This window comes from Megalobrama amblycephala, linkage group LG1, assembly GCF_018812025.1.
Source record: "Megalobrama amblycephala isolate DHTTF-2021 linkage group LG1, ASM1881202v1, whole genome shotgun sequence".
Classification (NCBI taxonomy): Eukaryota; Metazoa; Chordata; class Actinopteri; order Cypriniformes; family Xenocyprididae; genus Megalobrama; species Megalobrama amblycephala.
Window position 1 is genome coordinate 44,071,660 of NC_063044.1, and position 22,512 is coordinate 44,094,171.

The 22,512-nt window shown below is 37.0% G+C and overlaps 2 protein-coding genes across 4 annotated transcripts; both read left to right on the top strand.

Annotated features, from left to right (window-relative positions):
• The first annotated feature begins 561 nt into the window (after window positions 1–561).
• znf207a (zinc finger protein 207, a) lies at window positions 562–11,037 on the top strand. 3 transcript variants are annotated; one of them, XM_048194936.1, is made up of 12 exons: window positions 562–731; window positions 1,881–2,007; window positions 2,100–2,238; window positions 2,327–2,506; window positions 2,595–2,670; window positions 2,762–2,832; window positions 3,174–3,319; window positions 5,111–5,191; window positions 7,181–7,402; window positions 8,427–8,583; window positions 10,331–10,515; window positions 10,714–11,037. In XM_048194936.1, exons 1-11 carry the CDS (start codon window positions 691–693, stop codon window positions 10,489–10,491), a joined length of 1,401 nt encoding a protein of 466 aa, XP_048050893.1. In that variant the 5' UTR covers window positions 562–690; the 3' UTR covers window positions 10,492–10,515; window positions 10,714–11,037. The 3 variants fall into 3 exon arrangements, with proteins under 3 accessions (XP_048050893.1, XP_048050884.1, XP_048050902.1); XM_048194927.1 differs by having other exon boundaries at window positions 563–731; window positions 10,331–11,037; XM_048194945.1 differs by lacking the exon at window positions 5,111–5,191 and having other exon boundaries at window positions 565–731; window positions 10,331–11,037.
• Window positions 11,038–16,741: 5,704 nt separating this feature from the next.
• Window positions 16,742–21,802, top strand: LOC125271021. The gene is made up of 4 exons (XM_048194955.1): window positions 16,742–18,570; window positions 18,989–19,336; window positions 20,862–20,962; window positions 21,250–21,802. Exons 1-4 carry the CDS (start codon window positions 18,525–18,527, stop codon window positions 21,418–21,420), a joined length of 666 nt encoding a protein of 221 aa, XP_048050912.1. The 5' UTR covers window positions 16,742–18,524; the 3' UTR covers window positions 21,421–21,802.
• Window positions 21,803–22,512: the final 710 nt, after the last annotated feature.

Here is a 22,512-nt window from a genome sequence, read left to right on the forward strand (position 1 = left end):
CCTTTTTGAAACACAAGCATTGTTTCTGTCCAGCTACACATGGTTGATGTATTCCTTTTCTTTTGTACTGTGTAATACTGTACTCACAACCACAAATGCTTACAGTAAAAAAAATAATAGTTTGTTTTCAATCTTGTTTTCATGTTTACCATGAGTTTTTCAACATTTTTTTTCAACCAATTACTTTCAGTCTTAAACATAAATGTACGTAGGAGCTCATGAAAGAAGAGCTTTAGGTTTTGAATGACTATGATATATCCAAAAATAGATTATTATGGCAAAGGTGTTTGCAACGTAAGACAAATGTTTGCTTTCGAGATGTGTTTATGATATTTTGAATGCAGTGCTTCATTTTGATAGAGATGTGAGGCATTTTGTGTGTGTGTAATTCTTGGATTTGTGTGTAAAGTTTTGAAAAAAAGAGGCAAAGTTTTGAAAATGTGTGTAAGCAGTTGGAAAAAACTGTAAATGGTAACTGAATTCAGTTAATGATTTTAAAAAAGTATTTTACGTTTTGTTGTCATTTGACCAACAACCTGTGCACCTCCTGTCCAGTCGGTGGCGGCAATACTGATGAGTTGCCAGTGCATGGAAAAAGCCGTCGTCATGTCCTGTTTACTCCATTTTATTTCTGCTAATGGTTTGGTAGGTGTCAGTGTGCTGATTGCTGAAAAGGCTGGTAAATAAATCATGGGGAGAAAAAAGAAGAAGCAGATGAAGCCCTGGTGTTGGTATCCTTCTTTAAAAGCTATCGTACAGTTTTTTTTAAGTGTTTCGATGTGTTTATTAGTGGGGATTGGCTCACTTCCTGTATGCGGATGGCTAATGCATTGTTCGCATGTTCCTCTCTGATATCAAGGCAGACACTCTCAAAACACACCGAGCTATGTGCTTATCATAGGCGTCATTTGAGTTATATTTTAGCATTTGAACGCGTGTATGATCGCCTGTAAGTTAGCTCATTAGGTATTGAGTCATAGGCCAAGTCTTTGTCCTTATCCTTCAACTGGTGATGGTAGATCTGTTTATGGTGGACCAAACGCGTTATTATAATGTACAGTCAGCCTGTCATTATCACAAAATAAACATGATCTTTGTGACCTGGACCTCGACGTGAAGCGAAGAAGACGCACCAATTTATATATATAATTTTTTGTCTACATATGTTTATTTGTTACTTGTAGAACAGTTTAGTGGTTATTATGCAACGACATTTGACTGTTCAATTCCTCGATTGATCGTTCTCAAAAAAGTTTTGTTGAGAGCTGTATAATAAAAAATAATAATAAAAATAATACAATTAATTTTTATTGTATTCATACCCATTTTAGTGTCACTAGGCAGTGGTTCTCAACCAAGGAGCCATAAAACAAGCATTAAAATAAGAATGTTAGTTATTTTATTTTTAAAATTATTTTAAATTTACCCCTGCTTTTTTTGAGCAACCATGTGTTGAATATATTTGAGGAAGTCTACTTTTAAAAGTATGATTTCTAGAACTGCAAAAATCCTCTATATTATTAAAATATTAATTTAGTGGAAGTGTAATTAAACTCTCTTTAAGCTTTTTTTTTTTTTTTTAATTTCCTCTAAATCAGGTAGAAATTGAGTAAAAGTATTTTTTAATAATCCTTATTCAGTAAATCGCGCACAACTGGAGAAGGTCAGGACTTTTGCGTATTATTGTGGAAAATGGGGTGAACTTGTAGTCAAAAAGAGTTGAGAACCGCTGTACTTGGGTGTGTTTGTGAAAGAAGTGTGCTGAAAGATTTAAGTATTCTTATGCATATAGTCTTTTCTTAATGTTGTTAATTTCTGACTTTTCAGGCTCTCTGTTATGATTTATTTTCTTGTTTATATGACTTTAACTGTAACCTCAGGTACTGTAACAGGGATTTTGATGATGAAAAGATTCTCATTCAACACCAGAAGGCCAAGCACTTTAAGTGCCACATATGTCACAAGAAGTTATACACTGGTCCTGGTCTGGCCATCCACTGTATGCAGGTATGCCGATGGGATTTTTGAATTTTGTGTGTATATGTAATATGTTTGATTTACCGTATGTCCAAAACTCTGTTGTTGTTTGTTTATTGAAGGTTCACAAAGAAACTATTGATGGTGTCCCTAATGCGATACCTGGAAGGACTGACATAGAACTGGAGATCTATGGAATGGAGGGTATTCCAGAGAAAGACATGGAGGAGAGGAGACGTGTACTTGAACAAAAAACACAAGGTAGCGCATTTAGCTTCATATTACTTGTGCTCTTTTTGCATCCCATGCAAACCCATAATAACTAGATTCCCCTGCTTTTTGTGAACAGATAATCAGAAGAAAAGGCAGAACCAAGATGACTCTGATGAAGATGATGAGGACGAAGAGGCTGGACCCTCCTTCCAACAGCCAGCATCAACTGTACAGCCTCAGGCAGCCTACGCCCCTATGACTCAGCCAGGAATGGCCCCTGTCCCAGCACCAGGGATGCCACCCGGAAGCTACTCAGGTGTGCTTTGTAATAATACAAAACGCCCAGTTTAAGCTGTTATGCATAGTATATTTATTATGTGTCTCCTAAATGATTTCTCCCAAAGGAATGCCCCCAATGATGCCTGGTGTTCCCCCAATGATGCCAGGGATGCCCCCTGTCATGCCAGGGATGCCTCCAGGGTAAGCATTCATAGAGTCTGACTATTGCTCATCCATGTCGTAAACATGTTTCTTTCAATAACCTTTCCTTCCTGTTACATGTAACCAATAGCATGATGCCAATGAGTGGCATGATGCCACCTACACATGGAATGCCCCCAATGATGCCAGGCATGCCGCCAGGTACAGGAACCTTTCAATTTGAAAGGGTTAGTTTACCCAAAAATGGAAATTCTGTCATCATTTACTCACCCTCAATAGTTCCAAATCTGTATGAGTTTCTTTCTTCTGCTGAACACAAAAGAAGATATTTTGAAGAATATGGGTAAGCAAACAGTTGATGGATAAGTCAATGTCCAAAATATCTTTGGAACTATTGAGGGGTGAGTAAATGATGACAAAATTTTCATTTTTGGGTGAACTGTCCCTTTAAGGCTCTTATATGTATATATTGATATATATTTATATGTATATAAGAGAAATGTTTTTTCTGTTGTTCGTAATTATTTTATTGTTGTGGTCAGGATTACCTCCTCCTATGGGCCATCACCCTGGCATACCCCACATGGCTCAGGCCCCTCCTACGACCACCCGACCAGCTGTGCCAGCCACCACAGTGTCCGCGCCACAGCCAAGTGTCTCCAAGCCACTGTTTCCCAGTGCAGGACAGGTATGCTGCCCTTCCATGCTAGATGCAGAACCGAAAGGCATCTTAAGTAAAATTAAATGTTTAAGATTTCTTCTTATGTCACTTTCAGGGACTGATTAGACTCATACCAAGGAAAATACTGTACGGTCAGTTTTGTTCAACATCAAGCATTTGGTTAGAAAGAGAGACCAGAATTAGTAACATTGTTGTGTAACTTCATGCTACTGACAGTGATGTTTTCAGGTTTCCAGTGCTTCTAAACCAGGGGTCTCGAACTCAGAGTATCTAAGTGCCACAAGTGAAGTGCTGTTCTCCAGAGACTAGCCATTGTTTTCCAATAAAAGTGTATGAATTTATACTTGCATTAATCCAGCAATTATTACAAAGTTTTTAGGCTTTTATTGCTTTAATTATTATGAAGTGAAAAACAAATTTTGTAGTAATTTTATTATTGAAGAGAAATTTAAAAAAAATCTAGTGCATACACAGTACAGTCCAAAAGTTTGGAACCACTAAGATTTTTAATGTTTTTAAAAGAAGTTTTGTCTGCTCACCAAGGCTACATTTATTTAATTAAAATACAGTAAAAAACAGTAATATTGTGAAATATTATTACAATTTAAAATAACTGTTTTCTATTTGAATATATTTCACAAAGTAATTTATTCCTGTGATGCAAAGCTGAATTTTCAGCATCATTACTCCAGTCTTCAGTGTCACATGATCCTTCAGAAATCATTCTAATATGATGATTTGCTGCTCAAGAAACATTTATGATTATTTTCAATGTTGAAAACAGTTGTGTACTTTTTTTTTTTCAGGATTCCTTGATGAATAGAAAGTTCAAAAGAACAGCATTTATCTGAAATACAAAGCTTCTGTAGCATTATACACTACCGTTCAAAAGTTTGGGGTCAGTAAGAATTTTTATTTTTATTTTTTTGAAAAGAAATTAAAGAAATTAATACTTTTATTCAGCAAGGATGCATTAAATCAATCAAAAGTGGCAGTAAAGACATTTATAATGTTACAAAGATTAGATTTCAGATAAACACTGTTCTTTTGAACTTTCTATTCATCAAATAATCCTGAAAAAGAATATTGTACACAAATATTTTGTACAATTGTACACATTAAATATTTCTTGAGCAGCAGGTCAGCATATTAGAATGATTTCTGAAGGATCATGTGACACTGAAGACTGGAGTAATGATGCTGAAAATTCAGCTTTGCATCACAGGAATAAATTACTTTGTCAAATATGTTTAAATAGTACACAGTTATTTTAAATTGTAATAATATTTCACAATATTACTGTTTTTACTGTATTTTTAATTAAATAAATGTAGCCTTGGTGAGCAGACAAAACTTCTTTTAAAAACATTAAAAATCTTAGTGGTTCCAAACTTTTGGACTGTACTGTATGAAATATGTTGCTTTGTTTTTTTTATGTAAAAGTTTTTTTTTATTTTTTTTATGTTGGATCAATGAAACAACAACAACAACAAAAGATCTACTATAACTGACTGGACCAGCAGAAAAAACTCTTGTTGTTAAACCTTAAACCCTGTTGTGGAAATCCCCAAAAGACCAAAATGTGAACTGATTTGTGAGCTGGATTAATAGATACACTTAAGAGGAGCTGTATTAAAAACAAACACAAACAAACAACACGCACAAAAAAAACATGTCAGTGCTGGTAGTTTTAGAGCGCAGTTTTAATTGACCTGTGTTCATGATAGTTTTGGTGAGCAGCAGTCATGTCCAGAATTAAACAGGGTTTTTACTGTGTGCTCTCTCTCCATGCTGCAGATGGGCGCTCGAGCTCCAAGCACAAGCTCAGCCTCCTCCAGTCTGGACACTTTGTCAGCATCCTCTAAACCGCTGTCCCAAGTATGCATTAGCTTGCTGACTCGGTGAAAGAACTACTTCATAAAACTATTAGGCTTGTTCGAGATGCATCGGCGCTGCGCAGAACGACCGGCGTATGATCTCAAAGTACCGCGAGCATGCTCTCCAATCGTTCTCGCGGTACTTTGATGTCATACGCAGATCGTTCTGCGCAGCGCCGATGCATCTCGAACAAGACTACTGATGGCATGTTACAGCAGACAGACCTCAGACTGCATCTTAGAATAATTGACTTTGCCGTAGAGGACGTGTGTAGTGCTTCAGAAGAGTCAAGAGGTTTTTAATTGAGGCTGATAAGTCATAGGCAGTGTAATTTTCTCTCTTAAACTCAGTGTCTCTTTCTTTGAAATACCTTCATGGTCAGATTTTAACTGTTTATATACAGTGGCCCCAAAAAGTATTTGGACACATTGGGGCACTTGATCCTGATCCACTTTTTACAACCAGAAAGTGTTCTAAATACTTTATTTTGATCATTTTAAACCAGTATAGCTATTGTTTTATTACCTAAACCCTAATAAACCTAATTTTGTTAGGGATGCGCCGATATTAAAATTCTGTTCTAAGCTGATAAATTATCGTTTAATTTACGTTTATGCATTTAGCAGATGCTTTATCCAAAGCGACTTACAAGAGAGGAACAAAAACAAATTAGACCGGAGGGTGAAAGTTTTGGAGAGTAACTATTTGCCTTATTGTGAAGGACCGACAAGATATCAGTCATTCAGTGACCTTAGCTGGCAGCAGTGTTAGGGTTTTTTCAAGTAACTAGTAAAGTATTTTTAAATTTACAACAAAATATGAGTTACTTTTTCAAATGAGTAACGCAAGTTACTTTGTTTTCCATGTATTGACTGACGCCTCTCCTGTCCCTGTGTTGAGAGAATCATGAGTAAGTGCAGAGCGGCGTGTGAGCTGTGTGTAAACATGAGTATTGTAGACGAAACGTGAACAAACATTTACTCAATCTCCTGCATCCTGTTCTTCTGTATTCCAGCTGAAAGGCTTGTTTGAACTGCGCCCTCTACTGTACAGGAGTGAATTTGCATTTCCTTCAGCCTGAGGCTTATTCATTTCACTTTTGATGTGAAAGCGCCTTTACATTTTCCAAAAATATAACTTTTTTTGTTATGAAAACAAACAAACAAACAGCCCAGATGAGAAAAAATGATGCAAAAGTAATGGAACGCATTACTTTCCATAAAAAGTAACTTTTTTAGGGAGTAATGCAATATTGTAATGCATTACTTTTAAAAGTCACTTTCCCTAACACTGGCTGGCAGGAGGGAGCGTATGCTTGTCGGAGTGAATTGAGGTACTCTGTTCTGAATGGCAGCATCAAAACCTTAAATTTGATTCTGTCTGCAACTGGGAGTTAGTGGTGTGACATGGGTTCTCTTTGGCTGATTGAAGCCTAGACATGCTGCTGTGTTCAGGATCATCCACAGAGGTTTAGTTGCCTGCCAGTAGAGCAGTAGTCCAGTCTTGAAATGACAAGAAGGGTTTGATTTTCCTAATGTTGTAAAGCGTGAACCTGCATGACAGGTTGTTGCTGAAATACGGGTGGATAATGTTAGGGATGATATTAATTCTATACTATTTTGTCTAAATAAAAAATAATACCCTCAGTCATTTTAAGTGAATTCAGGCATCACAGCATTGTTTAGTATGAAAAAAGAAAAAATATTACATTTAACTTATTAAATTAGCATTTTTAAATATTGGCTTTAAGTGAGCGTTAGATGGTGGCATTTTGCTTAACGCACGTAAATAACACTTGGTTTGATATTCTGTTATATCTTGCATTGTATATTAAGTGTGACTTAAATACTTTGGGGCCACTGTATTCAGTTTTTTTTTTTTTTTTTTTTTTTAAATAAATCAGATTTGCTTCTGTTAACTATAGTGCTTAAATGCAGCTTTGAGTTGAATCACTGAATGTGTCTAATCTGCTCTTTTGTCTGACTTCAGGTCCAGCAGGCTGGTTCTGGTGTAGCAGTGAGCTCCTCTGCACCTTCTTCTGCTGCTCCCAAACCCACGTTCCCAGCCTACACCCAGTCCTCCACCACTGCTGCTGCCAACACTAGCAGCACTGTGGCCAAACCGGGCACCCCAGTCACAAGTAAGCCTGCCACCCTCACCACTACCAGTGCAACCAGTAAGTTGATCCACCCTGATGAAGATATATCACTGGTAAGTGAACCTGTTTCTGTGCTTTGTTTTTTTTTTTTTTTTTTTTAAGCTTTGCAGAAATAACTGGTCAGCTTTGGAACGGTGCATGCTTGCATTTAATAAAACACCTGGTTCATTATCCCTAAAGCCGGGCTCAGACTACAGGAGTTTTTAAATCCTAAACGATAATGAAATCTGGTTGCAGCACACACATAAGGAGTACCTTAACCAATGTTTTTCTCGCAAATATCAAACATGCAGACTACAAGATTTAAATATTGTAGCGCAGCACACACTACAGAATATTCTCACGTGATCTCATGGGGAAGCAGATGTAAACGTATATACACAGCAGATTGTTGCTGACATCTAAATGGGTAATGTTAACATTTGCTAGCAGCTTTCTACACTCACCCGGTATGTTCAAAACCATAGCGATTTCTCCCCAGGTTTTCCCTTTGTCCATATGGTTGTCATGTTTTTGAAGACACGTTAAGCAGTCGTGTTGTAACAACACTTCCGTGCGCCGTTCTGCCATCTCCGCTGTCCAACGCATCTATGCAGCAGCTGGTTTTGCGGTCACAATTTCAAAAACGCTTTCATTCACGTCTCTCGTTGGCTGTTGTTAAAGAACTGACTTCCCGATTTAAAATCCTAAATATCAAACATGTTTGATATGATGGGGCGGCCCCGATTTATGTGTGCAGATCGGGAGGAACATTGGAACCGATCATCAAGGTTCTCAACAAGATTTTTTCTCAGATTCGGGAGGGAAAAATCAGGGATAAATCGGCCTAAAACTCCTATAGTGTGAGCCCGGCTTCACTGTCTTGTTTCAAACCTGTGACTTTCTTTCCTTTGCGGAACATAAATTTGAATGTATTTGTCCATACAGTGAAAGTCATAAAGGTCCAAAACAACCCTGGACCCCAGTGAATTTTTCACAATATCTTCCTTTGTGTTCCACAGAAGTAAGAAAGGAAGTAAAAAAAAGTCCATATTTATGTCTTATCGCCCTGCACACTTTGCATTATGTGTTTGACAGGAGGAGTTGCGAGCCCAGCTGCCTCGCTACCAGTGTAAAATCCCTAGTGCGGGACAGGCCCATGTATCTTCCCCACCAGTCACACCAATGGGAGGCGTGTTGCCGCCTCAGCAGGGCATTCCTGCGCAGCAGCCGGGTGTTAGGCATCCCATGCAAGGTAGGGTGCATTTGAGTGTTTTTAAACTTTTTGGATGCCCACTGAATATCAAAATAAGAGTGATAATGTCTTGTTACAGTACTTTTTAAAAGATTTTTTTATTCATTAAGGACACGTTAATTAGGGATGTCCCGATCACGTTTTTTTGCCCTCGAGTCCGAGTCATTTGATTTTGAGTATCTACCGATACCGAGTCCCAATCCGATACTTCTATTATACATAAAAAAGAATAAAGAAGAGCGAAAAAACAGATCCAGGATCCAGGAACAGTGCTTTTCAGGTTTTTCAGGTATCTAACAGTAGTTTTCACGTACAGAAAATGGATAAAGTAATCAAATATAAAATAACACTGCATATTATCTTTACTGTATAAAATAAATAAAGATTAATCATTATTGAAGTTACAAAAACTATTCAGTCAAGAGCAGTGAGTGATTTCTTTGTTATTTGTTGTTTGATTTAACATTAAAAACAGGCAGCAGGAATAGTTTTTTTCCCTTTAAGACATGCACGATCCAGTAGCTACATATACTGTTACACATGCGCTGTCTTTCTCGACTAATATACGTTCACTTAAGACATAACCGACTATGTTTGCTAGGATACTCGCTAAGATGGGCATGTTGACATATTTTTTGTATGAATTTGTCCGCTGAAGCGCAAGACTTGAAAGAGAACTCAGTATTTGTGCGCTGACTGAAATAAGCGTGTGCGCGCTTCGGATGAGCGCACACAAATCTTCTCACAGCGCGTGCGAGTTCTCTTTCGCGTTTTGTTCTTGAAGGTTTAAATCAGCAAGGCTTAAATGAGTTTAGTTTAAACACAGATAGCAACGTGTGCTGTTCAGGTCTCACCTGCGCTCGCGCTATCAACGGCTATGACGGCGTAAATGACTGGACATTAGAGCAGACGGCACTCGCAGTTAACAGTTTAAAAAGAGTAACTGTTTTGTCCACGCTTTCTGATTATCGTTGTTGTAAAGTTTTGCGCATCCATCGACTGAAACATACATTATCTGAACTCTGTCTGTCTGTTTTCCACGTTGCTATTTTAAACAAACCATATTAACCAATAGATGCGTCGTCATTCGAGATGGACCGCGGTGCAAGTGCGTACCGAACCGTAAGTGGAGAACCGTACGGTTTGATTTTTTTTTTACCGAGAACCGTTGCACCCCTAATACATATATATCCGAGTCCTGATCGGGAGGTAACGTCCCATTCCGATCGAGTCTGAAACCACGTGATCGGGCCCGATTTCCGATCACGTGATCGGATCTGGACATCCCTAACATTAATCAAAAGTCACCATTAAGGCATTTGTAATGTTATAAAAGATTTCTAATAAATGCTGTTCTTTTGAACTTTCTTCATCAAAGAATGCTGAAAAAATGCATCATGATTTCCACTAAAATATTAAGCAGCACAACTGTTTTTCAACATTAATGATTATAAATCATATTAGAATGATTTCTGAAGGATCATGTGACACTAAAGATTTAATTTATTTCTGTGATGGCAAAGCTTCAGCAGCCATTACTCCATTTTAAAATATATTAAAATAGAAAACTTATTTTAAATTGTAAAAATATTTCACAATTACTTTTTTTATAAATCTAGCCTTGGTAAACATAAGAGACTTCTTTCAAAAACACAAGTCGTACTAACCCACATTTTTGAACGGTGGTGTATTAGTGAAGAATCCCAGTGTAAGTTACATTGCAACTAATCCATTTCTTCTCATGTAGGGCCATATGGTGCTCCACCACAAGCAGTGCCTGGGTACGTCCCAGGAGGGATGCCTCCGTATGGGCAAGCCCCACCCATGGTTCCTCCTTACCAGGCCGCTCCCCCTCGGCCTGCCATTGGCATGAGACCTCCAGTAATGTCTCCTGGAGGCCGATATTGAAGCGTCATCACCGGTCTTCATTAGGTTTGGTGATTCAACCATTTTACCATCTAGTGGCGTGCTTTACAATCCAGATCAGTAACCGTAACCCTTCTTGCAATGAGGAGATGGAGTAATCAAACTGTGTAACGCATGGGACATTTGATTTTACCAAGTCTTTTATTTGGATCTACCCTTTGTTGCAGATCATACAGTTTGGCTTTTTTCTCATGTTTTGTTTAGGTTTTTAGAAGTGAAGTGTAGTAAATATGGTTCGTAATAATTTGAAGCGGCTGGAGTTTCGTACAGCACCTTTATCAAGGCAAGTCACTGTAAATATACTACTGTACTAAAAGTATGAAGCCTTCGCAGCACCCATAGGTGCTGTTGGACGTCCTGTCCCCAGCTTTGCTTGGTGAGGGCTTCAGATAGCTGTCACTGAGTTTTTTTCTGTGTCTGCTTGTCTACATTTACAGTGTTCTCTCTGTAGGGCCAATAACAAAAGGACTCCTGTGAATGATATCTGTACTGTTCCACTATAAATTGTAATAAACTATTGAAATCTAACGGCTGTTTTTTCATGAGCAAGTAAAGGACAACCACGTAAGGTTTGTACTACAAATGATCCACATGATGTCAGTTGTTTGTGTGAAAGCAGTGTGTTTACAGTGTGCTGGAATGCATTTATGGGAAGCGTTTGCATCCACGTTTGTTCTTTCATGTTGAAGTTTGAGTTTAAAGGGGTCAAACCATGAGGAATCAAATTCTTTGATCTTTTGAAATTAGTTTTGTATCATGTAAGCTTAAAGGATTAGTTCACTTTTAAATAAAATTTTCCTGATAATTTACTCACCCCCATGTCATCCAAGATGTTCATGTCTTTCTTTAAGTCGAAAAGAAATTAAGGTTTTTGATGAAAACATTCCAGGATTTTTCTCCTTATAGTGGACTTAGCTGTATGTCCTATGCCTTCCCTATTCTACTTACGGAAAAAATGTAACTGCCGCTGCGTTCATTCCGTAAGTAGAACAGGGAAGGCATAGGACATACAGCATAAGCTTTTTGAAGAATACGAAAGTGCGGTTTTGGCGGAACCACTTGGAAGGCGATCATTTGTTTATATAAAGCATATACAGTATGGTTTCTCTAGATAAGACCCTTATTCCTCGTCTGGTATCGTTTAAAGCCCTTTGAAGCTGCACTGAAACTGTAATTTTGACCTTCAACCGTTTGGAGGTCATTGAAGTCCACTATATGGAGAAAAATCCTGGAATGTTTTCATCAAAAACCTTCATTTCTTTTCAACTGAAGAAAGAAGGACATGAACATCTTGGATGACATGGGGGTGAGTAAATTATCAGGAAAATTTTATTTGAAAGCAAACTAATCCTTTAATGTAAATTTCAGAACTCAAAACATCCTCCCCAGTCAGTGATGCCTTTTTGGTGTTCGGAAGCTTGGAGTTAGGATAGATATCGTTATTCTTGAACGACATACAACTAACAATATAAAACTAATAAGATCCCTGATCATTTCAGTGTGATCTTAACAATTTGAGCGTCATGGTTGAGAGCGCTTAAAGGGTGCTACAACAGAAAGTCAATTAAATTGTAATGATCAAAGACAAAGGATCATGGAAAAATTCAATTTTGACATTTTGGTGTGGAAAAAACAGTGGACCTCAGAACTAAATGTGTAAGACCCCTTTAAATGTTCAGCTCCTTATGCAAGAACATATGGCTCTCAAAGAGATAAACAACCATTCAGATGGCCATCTTCCTGAAGATCACCGTCATGTGAAAGACTGAAATAACCCATATGAACCAGAGAATCATTTATGTTGAGGATAAAGCTTGTTACTTGACTGTGATTTTCAGGAAGATGCAGGTAAGGGTGTGACTGTAGTTCCCTGTGGTTGTTGTCCTAAACTGAGGATTTTTCTTCTCCTTGTAGCAATGCCATGGGACTGGCTGAGGCAGAGTCTCAGTGTTGCCCTGCACAGGCTGAGGCAAGTCTCACATTTTCTCTCTTTACTCTCTGTATTCAGGGGGCCTCACAGTCATTTGGCTGTTGGATGCGAACGTCCCCAAACTTCAAGCAAGTTTGGTGATGGCCCCCAGTTTTATTAATATCAGGGGAGTTTTCTTAACTAACTCATAGTTTTACCTAACATTTTAAATGTACACAAATATGCTTCAAAAGTTTGGGTCAGTAAAGTGTGTGTGTGTATATATACAGTGGTGTGAAAAGTGCTTGCCCCCTCCTGATTTTTTTTTTTTTTTTTTTTTGCATGTTTGTCACACTTTAATGTTTCAGATCATCAAACAAATTTAAATATGAATCAAAGAACACAAGTAAACACAACATGCAATTTTTAAATGAAGGGAAAACAAAATCCAAACCCACATGGCCCTGTGTGAAAAAATGCTTGCCCCCTAAACCTAATAACTGGTTGGACCGCACTTAGCAGCAACAACTGCAATCAAGCGTTTGCGATAACTTGCAGTGAGTTTGTTACAGTGCTGTGGAGGAATTTTGGCCCACTCGTCTTTGCAGAATTGTTGTAATTCAGCCACATTGGAGGATTTTCAAGTATGAACTGCCTTTTTAAGGTCATGCCACAGCATCTCAATAGGATTGAGGTCAGGACTTTGACTAGGCCACTCCAAAGTCTTCATTTTGTTTTTCTTCAGCCATTCAGAGGTGGACTTGCTGGTGTGTTTTGGATCATTGTCCTTCTGAAGAACCCCAGTTCACTTCAGCTTGAGGTCACGAACAGATGGCGGGACATTGTCCTTCAGGATTTTTGGTAGACAGCAGAATTCATTCCATTTATCACAGTCTTCCAGGTCCTGAAGCAGGAAAACAGCCCCGGACCATCACACTACCACCACCATATTTTACTGCTGGTATGATGTTCTTTTTCTGAAATGCTGTGTTACTTTTACGCCAGACGTAATGGGACACACACCTTCCAAAAAGTTAAACTTTTGTCTCGTCAGTCCACAGAGTATTTTCCCAAAAGTCTTGGGGATCATCAAGATGTTTTCTGGCAAAACTGAGATGAGTCTTTGTTCTTTTTGCTCAGCAGCGGTTTTCGTCTTGGAACTCTGCCATGCAGGCCATTTTTGTCCAGTCTCTTTCTTATGGTGGAGTCATGAACACTGACCTTAACTGAGGCAAGTGAGGCCTACAGTTCTTCGGATGTTGTTGTGGGGTCTTTTGTGACCTCTTAGATGAGTTGTTGCTGGACTCTTGGGGTAATTTTGGTTGGCCGACCACTCCTGGGAAGGTTCACCACTGTTCCATGTTTTTCGTCATTTGTGGATAATGGCTCTCACTGTGGTTCGCTGGAGTCCCAAAGCTTTAGAAATGGCTTTATAACCTTTTCCAGACTGATAGATCTCAATTACTTTCTTTCTCATTTGTTCCTGAATTTCTTTGGATCTCAACATGTGTAGCTTTTGAGGATCTTTTGGTCTACTTCACTTTTTCAGGCAGGTCCTATTTAAGTGATTTCTTGATTGCGAACTGGTGTGGCAGTAATCAGGCCTGGGTGTGGCTAGAGAAACTGAACTCAGGTGTGATAAACCACAGTTAAGTTATATTTTAACAGCGGGGGGCAAGCACTTTCATAATAAAAACCTGTTGTGTTTACTTGTTTTATCTTTGAGTCATATTTAAATTTGTTTGATGATCTCAAACATTAAAGTGTGACAAACATGCAAAAAAAAAAAATCAGGAAAGGGGCAAGCACTTTTTCACACCACTGAGTGTATATATATATATATATATATATATATATATATATATATATATATATATATATATATATATTTTGCAGGGATGCATTAAATTGATTAAATCTGACAGTTAAGACATTTATAATGTTACAAAATATTTCGATTTCAAATAAATGTTCTTTTAAACTTTATTTGTCAAAGAATCCTGAAAAAAAATTATTAAACAGCACATTTGTTTTCAACAGTGATAATAATGTTTCTTGAGCAGCAAATCAGCATATTAAACTGATTTCTAATGGATCATGTGACGCTGAAGACTGGAGTAATGATGCTGAAAATTCAGCTGTGATCACAACAATTAATTGTATTAAACAGTTATTTTAAATGGTAATACTGTACTACAGTTTTTACTGTATTTTTGATCAAAAATGCAGCCTTGTTGAGAACAAGAGATTTCTTTCAAAACAGGGTGGATCTACGGAGTGGCAAGTGACAGAAAAAGCATTGCCAACCCAAATTTATTCCAGTATAACATAAATATGCACAGTGTTTTCTGTACCACAATTTAGCAGCTGCGCTTTAATGTGATGACATACTGCAAAACAAATGTCAAGAAAACACATCTGCTGCATGGCTGCTTGCACTGTTAACTTCATTAACAGACTCTCATGAACCGCTTCTTTTTGGTGACTCAAAAACACAACACAACACAACCAGTGTAGCTCAATACACAAACAAATAAACTGTTTTACCATTGTTTATGTATAATATTATTTTCCACAACGCTTCTCATCGTCTATTTTGACCTGCATCTTGTACCATTAAGTAATCTTTTAAGCCTAATGTTTTTTCTGTCAGTTTCCATCTCTTTGAATAGAAACAAAAGCATTGATCTAGTTCATTTGTATAACCACTGACAGTCTTGTTTTATATAATTAGTGTACATAGAATCTGTGAAATGCTTATATATTATTACATTTTTAACTTTTATAGACCCCAATAAAACATTTTTCAAAGTTGCCAGACTTGATTAAAGATATTGCTGTCCATTTAAGACGAAGAGAATTTTATTTGTCATCAAGATGTATATATAAAGACACCTATTTAACTATTGTGATATGAATAAAACAAACACAAACTGTAAGCATGCGTTAGGCTACTCATTATAGAAATAAATGATAAAAATGAAAAGGGCTTTAAGATAAATGCTTCAAATAGTTTTGAGCTGCAAATGATAGCTTTACATTCATTTGACGTCTTATGACATGTGATCTAAATTTAAACGTTGAATATAAATGCACATATATCACACCACATGGACCTATTTTATGATCACATGCCTTACAACAGTAAACTTTTTTTTTAGAGGGGTATTTTTAACCATTTAATCTAAGGTTGCTTCTCAATACTCAAACTGATGCTTCCTCGTTTCCTCGCTCCTCCGTCCTCCAGCCTGTGACCCTGAGACCGATCAAGCTCAGCTATATTGAAGGACATCTCAATTCTCTAACTGCATCATGAGGAGGAGAGGAGTGAGGAGTGAGGAAGCTTCCAGAGGAACTATGAGCGAGTGCACAAGTGTATTCTATGCGGAAGCCTTTCTTGTCGAAAAACTTGCCGCACATATGCATTCTCCTCCCCCTTCACATCTGTAACAGAAATTTTAATTTATGTTTTACTTTTGCAGTTTATAGTATAGATGATTGAATGATTGTTTGCTTTGGTCTTGCCACCTGTGACCCTATAAATCATTTTCTAGATCCGCCCCTGTTTCAAAAACATTTAAAAAAAATCTTTCTGATCCCAAACTTTTGAATGGTAGTGTATGTTAATGTTGTTTTCAACTACATCTATGGCATTCTGTCAATTACCATAGACAATGACTCGTCTCACAGTTTGTATTAAATAAAAAAAGGGGAAATGGATATGTAGTAATTAATGAAAGCTTAGCAGTTAATGCTAGCCAGTAAGTCTTTAGAAAATGCAACTTGCATATAAATATTACAGGTGTGTAACGTATTTCCCATTTTTACAAGCAGAAGGATGAGTTGAAATTATAGAGGATATGCACGTGATGTCACCGTCAGCCGTTGTGACTGCTGTTACGCTTACTGAGTGGCAAAAAGACAGTGACAGCATTGGTTTTCAGTGTAAATGCTGCGAAAAGCACACAGAACCCATCTAAAATGGGAAAGAGCTTTGCGATTTAATGTACAAATAGGTCTGACAAGATATATTTTTACAGACTGCCAAAAGCTATAGAAAAGAGAAGCAACGGATCTCTGCAATTCACAGAAACAACGACTCCAGGCAGAGAAAAGTGGATTTTCAGTTATCATTTTGTCAAAATGTTGGATTTTGGGGTAAAACCATACCCTATATATTGTATTGTTATACATTGTGGTGACAACTCATCAATTAAATATTTACCATCTTATATTCTGCATAATTGGGTGTTTTTAAATGAACACTGATAAAAACTATACAAGTTTTAGGGTTGGACGATATGACCAAATATATAACATTGATATAAGTGATCACTCCAATTTACACCTACCTATATTGTAGTTATATAAAGCGTTCACAGGCAGATTTGCTTTATGTATTTCCCTGGCGTCGAAATCAGGCACATATAAATGTCAGGAAACACGACTCTTGGCTGCATGCCAATATCCATTGATTAAGTTTCTTTGACAAGTTGTAAGGAACACTTTCGAGCCCAACCATTAGTGTTATCGTTTGTTTTCCTCGTGTTTCTGCAGTTTTCCCTGTTAAATCCAGTCATGCAGCAGCTTCTTTTGCCACTCAGTCCAGCTGAGGGAGCGCGTTCCGGTGGGAAAGTGACGTCAATGCATACCCTCTATTCAGAATGCCACAGATTCTGTCCACAAGCACTGTTGAAAATCCTGATTAATTTAAATCATTGGGGTAAGCTATAGTCTGCTTTTCATGCAGTGTAGTTTCATAATAAAGAAATGATGCAGTTGAGCAGTAGCACTGAGGAGTAATGTGTGATTTGTTTCTTTGACATATTTATAAGCTCTTCCTTTGGTTTTGGAGATGTTTGGCATGGCACTAAAGGTCTCAATGCACAGAACTACCTCAAGGAATCATTTAGCATGTAGCCAACTATATGCTTCAGGTGGTTTTGTGTTTTGTAATGTACTGTCTGTGAGGGTTTTTTTCTTTTTTTCTTTTATCTGTCCATTTGCTACTGATCAGTTCCCCTTGATTTTTAAGGAAAATGTAATCCAGGACCCCCTTTTCAGGTCAGACTGAGTAAGTATAATTATTTTGGATTTGTAAATTTGTTCACTGTTGATGGGTAGAGATTTGGTTAAAAGCAAAAGACATTGCTTTCCTGATCACTGTCAACTAGTTTTTTACCTGCTAAGTTAAGTTTCGTCCTCGTTTTCTAAATCATTACTCATTTTACAGGGAAAACTGAGTTTTGTTTTGTTGAAGTTGCCTATTATATGTCTGTTTTAGGGTTTTTTTCTTTCCAGTAGTGCAGCACAAAGTGATTTGCCTTTTCTTTTTGTCCTATTTGAAAATAATAAAAGCTGAAATAAAACCAAATGAGCTGTGTATTCTTTGGTCATATTTTATATATAGGGCTGGTTTTACAGACAGGGAAATTAAATTAGGACAATTAAGTAGCTTTTATAAACATAACTTTAAAAAAAATCATTTACTGGTGTACATCTGGAGACAAAACAATGGCACTGACACATTTTAAGATATATCAGTGCAAGTTTGAGCCGTTTTAACTGAAACATGCTTTTTATTTTAGGACTAGCTTAAGCCTTGTCTGTGAAACCAGGCAATTGATTCTTTGTAACACCAATTACAAACAAATGAACAATAATAGCAAGCATATTCATTAAAGCATCAAAAAGAAGAGAGCACAGAAGAAAAGATTTCATAAAGAAAAAGAGAAGCTTCCAGCATATATGATCTTTAAATAACTTTTTAGGGTAAATAATAATGTGCTTTAAATGAAAGATGAATGATGTCAGTGCTTGAAATAAACTTTACATTTACATTACTTTAAATAAACAAACATTTACTCTACAAGTTATATATTGTACTTTCAGTAGTAACACAACAGGATTTTGTATTTCATTACTCACCACACTGAAACACAAATACAGACATATATATGTGTGTGTCTGCTGAACTTCCTGTGCTTGGGTGGAGCTCTGCTGAGATGAAAAGAGAAGAGTCCTAGTAGCAGGTGAAGCAGAATCAACGACTTGAGGAGAGATGTGAAACTTGTCATGGATATTTTAAAAATTTAATAAGCGCACTATGACACCCTGCTTATTTCTCTGGATTTTATTGGAGCAAACTTTAGGTATGTCCCACAGGATACCATAGCAATGTTTGTTGTGAACTGTTAAATTGCAATCTAGGCTACTTGAAAAACATTTCAGAATCTGAATAAGCCGTACCTTGTCATCTAAAATATTTTAATTCAGTTCTATTTTAATTGATCTTAATAGATTTGTTTGTAGCAATAACTGAGCGCACTTATATGCTAATATATAGTACAGGTGTCCCTTCAGACTTTTTGTACATGCAGCATAACAACAGATGATGCTTTTAAGTATATTCTACATTTGAAGTATGTAAAATTTATTATATATGACAATTGTAGTTGAGAGGCCTACTTGTATTTACAAAAATGATGGCCAATAACAGTGAACCAAATTTTATCTGTATAGAGCTTGATAAAAAAAAAAGAAGTTTAATCCATTCTTAACACTTTTCAGCATCTCAAAATTTTCATTACGTCCAAAAGCTTGAGGGTGAATCAGTGGACATATTTTGTGTTGCAAAAGCAAGTAAATCACACCCATCGCTTCTGTACCTGCGACGAAGATTTGCTCATTCAGAAAGTGTTTTGAACATCTCTGAAGATGAAATGAGAGCAGATCCAGAAACTGAGGGACGTATCAAGATCTCCAGACAGCCGAATTTTCTCAAGACAGCCGAAATTACTGTGACGCTTTCTGATTTAAGACGCACAGACACGGGGCTTTATGTCTGTGATTTCTCGGGAAATCCATCAGATCAGCACTCGACGAACACAGCCCTTTTTCTGCTTGTGAATGCGGCAGGTTGGTAAATCTTTCTTTGTATTTAACTTGAAAAGAAACTACAACACATTTATTCGACCAGCTGTCATAAAGAGAAAACACAAATATTTCACTTTAATACGGACTCTTTAATAGTGAAACGTCACCATTTTCAAAACACTTCACTCCAGTTCAAAACACATTTTGAACCCAAATTTGAGACTGATGCAAAAACTTGGGAAAATGAGATCCAGGCAGTAGATAAAGTTGATGGAAAATTATTTATTCATTACAATTAAATTTAGCCTCACACGCAAACTTTAATCGATAATGAAAATACTTAATAAAACCAAAAGGTAAAATAACAACCATAAAAAAAGCAGTCAATAATAAAATTTAGAGTATTGTAAAATCCAGAGTATTGTATCTAATAGATGAAAATTAAAAAGAGCAATAATTAAGACATTTGCAGATAAGAGACAAAAAAGCAGAAGCCAAGGAGAGCAAAGGAGAGAAAAAGCTGAATTATCAACAACTCAGGCCATATTATACCATAAGCATACAGGGAAATTCCCAACCCACACAAACTGATGTTTTTGTTCTAAACTGATGTTTTTGTTCTAAAAGAAAAGGTTAATTTCACCCATTACGTCATCCACTGGTCCAGTGTCAAAAATAGTTGTTTTAACCCTTAGGGAGTTTTGCAAATCTTGCACTATTAAATGTAAGCATACAAGCATTACTTGTAAGCATTACTTCTGCTGTACTTGGCAGGCGTCCAATGTCTAACCACAAACGTGTCAGCATGACCTGGCTGTCACACTGGAACACTTAAAGAACAATTGAACATAGCAATCATACTCTTAAATATAAAATAACCATAAGGGTACAATAACAAGTAAATACTTGAAAATATGATAAGAATTATTCTATAAAGTATGAGTACATAAATATATGAAAGCAAAAGTAAAACTGATAAATCATAAGCCATAAATGATTAAAAATAAAAATTAATAAAAGTGCATGAATATGAATATTGACCATTTCGGATCCATCAGAGACGCACCGGCACATTCAACTTCTCTCAGAATCCAGAAATTAATCAAGAGTAACACTCAACCATCAAAACTTTTTTCTATTAAGGTCTGCAACTAAATACCTAGCTAATTGAGTAGCCTATCTGAATAATGATAATAATAATAAAGTGCTTTACTAGTTTTCTGCCTTTCTTAAACCGTAAATTCATGGATAACAATAATTATATTTTAGCATTAGAAACAATACTGTGACTAAAGAGCTTACACATACTGATGTGGTTTAACCATTACAGAAACACGCACACACACACAAATGATTTTGGTAATCACCAGTACTGTTAGTTTATTGGGTTGTGTCTAATACCAATGCTCATAAAAGATGAAAGTAACACCTTTTGTTTGCGGGTGGAAATTGGAAAAACAAAACATGAAATAAGACCCCACCGGTCACCGCTAGTCTAAATATATTTGGCTGTAGTAATGGAAAATTAAGCTCACATCTGACCACACACTCTCATTGTTTGATTCAGGTGAGCCGTGCTCCTGTATGAGGTATTCTCTGCTCATCTACTCCATCTCAGCAGGAGTGAGTCTGCTCCTACTCACAGCCATCGCTCTCTTTTTGACGCATGTAAGGTCACACAATTGAACACTTCATTTAACATATAAGCAATAGAGTGTCATTCTTAAAGGTTTCACCCAAAAATGAAAATGTTGACAATTTACTAACCCTCAAGTTGGTCCAAACCGAGTTTCTTTCTTCTGTTGAACACAAAAGATTATATTTTAAAGAATGTTGGTAATCAAACAGTTGACGATAGCCACTGACGGAAGTCGATGGCTACAGTCATCTGTCTGGTTTCATTTTTGGGTGAACTATCCCTTTAATGTTAAAATACCCCTCTTACTTGTCCTCAGAAAAAGCCTGATACTCAGCAAGAGCATCAAACTACAGTTCCGATTTATGAAGACATGTCAAGTGTGCGAGGACGCAGTGAAAACCATCATCAGATCTGTCCAACAGAGCCTGAAACATCTGCTCCAGCCTGGACCAAATCCAATAAAAAGACAATGCTGGGGAAACTGTAGATTCCCTGGCAAAACTATACAACCCCAAGGACAGATCATGTGGCATCAACATCAGAAAAAATTAACATTTCAGCTTGTAACGTGATATTCTGATCCATTTACAACTACACAGTTTGTGTATTAAAAATGTCTAAAAGCAATATGGCTTTTCCCCCCCCAAGAAATACTATCAATTTGTAGTTTTTCTGTAGTTTACTGTCCTGTGATGACAAATAAATAAAGAATAAAGATTATGTTATCTCAATTAATGTATGCATAATTAACTGCCACAGCAATTATGCAAATTACTATTTAGACAAAGTATAAAAAATAATTACTAAATAACTACAACCCAAAAATAATAGCTACAACAGAAAAGTTGGGATGTTTTTTAAATTTGAATAAAATGAAAACTAAAAGACTTTCAAATCACATGAGCCAATATTTTATTCACAATAGAACATAGATAATAGAACAAATGTTTAAAGTGAGAAATTTTACACTTTTATCCACTAAATGAGCTCATGTCAAATTTTATGCCTGCTACAGGTCTCAAAATAGTTGGGACGGGGGCATGTTTACCATGGTGTAGCATCTCCTCTTCTTTTCAAAACAGTTTGAAGACGTCTGGGTATCGAGGTTATGAGTTTCTGGAGTTTTGGTGTTGGAATTTGGTCCCATTCTTGACCGATAGAGGTTTCCAGCTGCTGAATAGTTTGTGGTCGTCTTTCGTTTAATGATGCACCAAATGTTCTCTATAGGTGAAAGATCTGGACTGCAGGCAGGCCAATTCAGCACCCAGACTCTTCTACAACGAAGCCATGCTGTTGTAATAGCTGCAGTATGTGGTTTTGCATTGTCCTGCTGAAATACACAAGGCCTTCCCTGAAATAGACATTGTCTGGAAACCTTTATATACACATTTCAGCATTCATAGTACCTTCCAAAACATGCAAGCTGCCCGTACCGTATGCACTTATGCACCCCCATACCATCAGAGATGCTGGCTTTTGAACTGAGCACTGATGACACGCTGGAAGGTCTTCCTCCTCTTTAGCCCGGAGGACACGGCGTCCGTGATTTCCAACAAGAATGTCAAATTTGGACTCGTCT

What these genes read in the sequence shown, in the direction of transcription:
- LOC125271021 (XM_048194955.1), top strand. Translation starts at nt 18,525, where the DNA reads ATGACACCCTGCTTATTTCTCTGGATTTTATTGGAGCAAACTTTAG. An exon ending in TTTATTGGAGCAAACTTTAG is followed by an intron (nt 18,571 to 18,988) that starts GTATGTCCCACA and finishes AACACTTTTCAG; the next exon opens with CATCTCAAAATTTTCATTAC. An exon ending in TCGCTCTCTTTTTGACGCAT is followed by an intron (nt 20,963 to 21,249) that starts GTAAGGTCACAC and finishes ACTTGTCCTCAG; the next exon opens with AAAAAGCCTGATACTCAGCA.
- znf207a (XM_048194936.1), top strand. Translation starts at nt 691, where the DNA reads ATGGGGAGAAAAAAGAAGAAGCAGATGAAGCCCTGGTGTTG. An exon ending in GATGCCAGGCATGCCGCCAG is followed by an intron (nt 2,833 to 3,173) that starts GTACAGGAACCT and finishes TGTTGTGGTCAG; the next exon opens with GATTACCTCCTCCTATGGGC. An exon ending in TGTTAGGCATCCCATGCAAG is followed by an intron (nt 8,584 to 10,330) that starts GTAGGGTGCATT and finishes CTTCTCATGTAG; the next exon opens with GGCCATATGGTGCTCCACCA.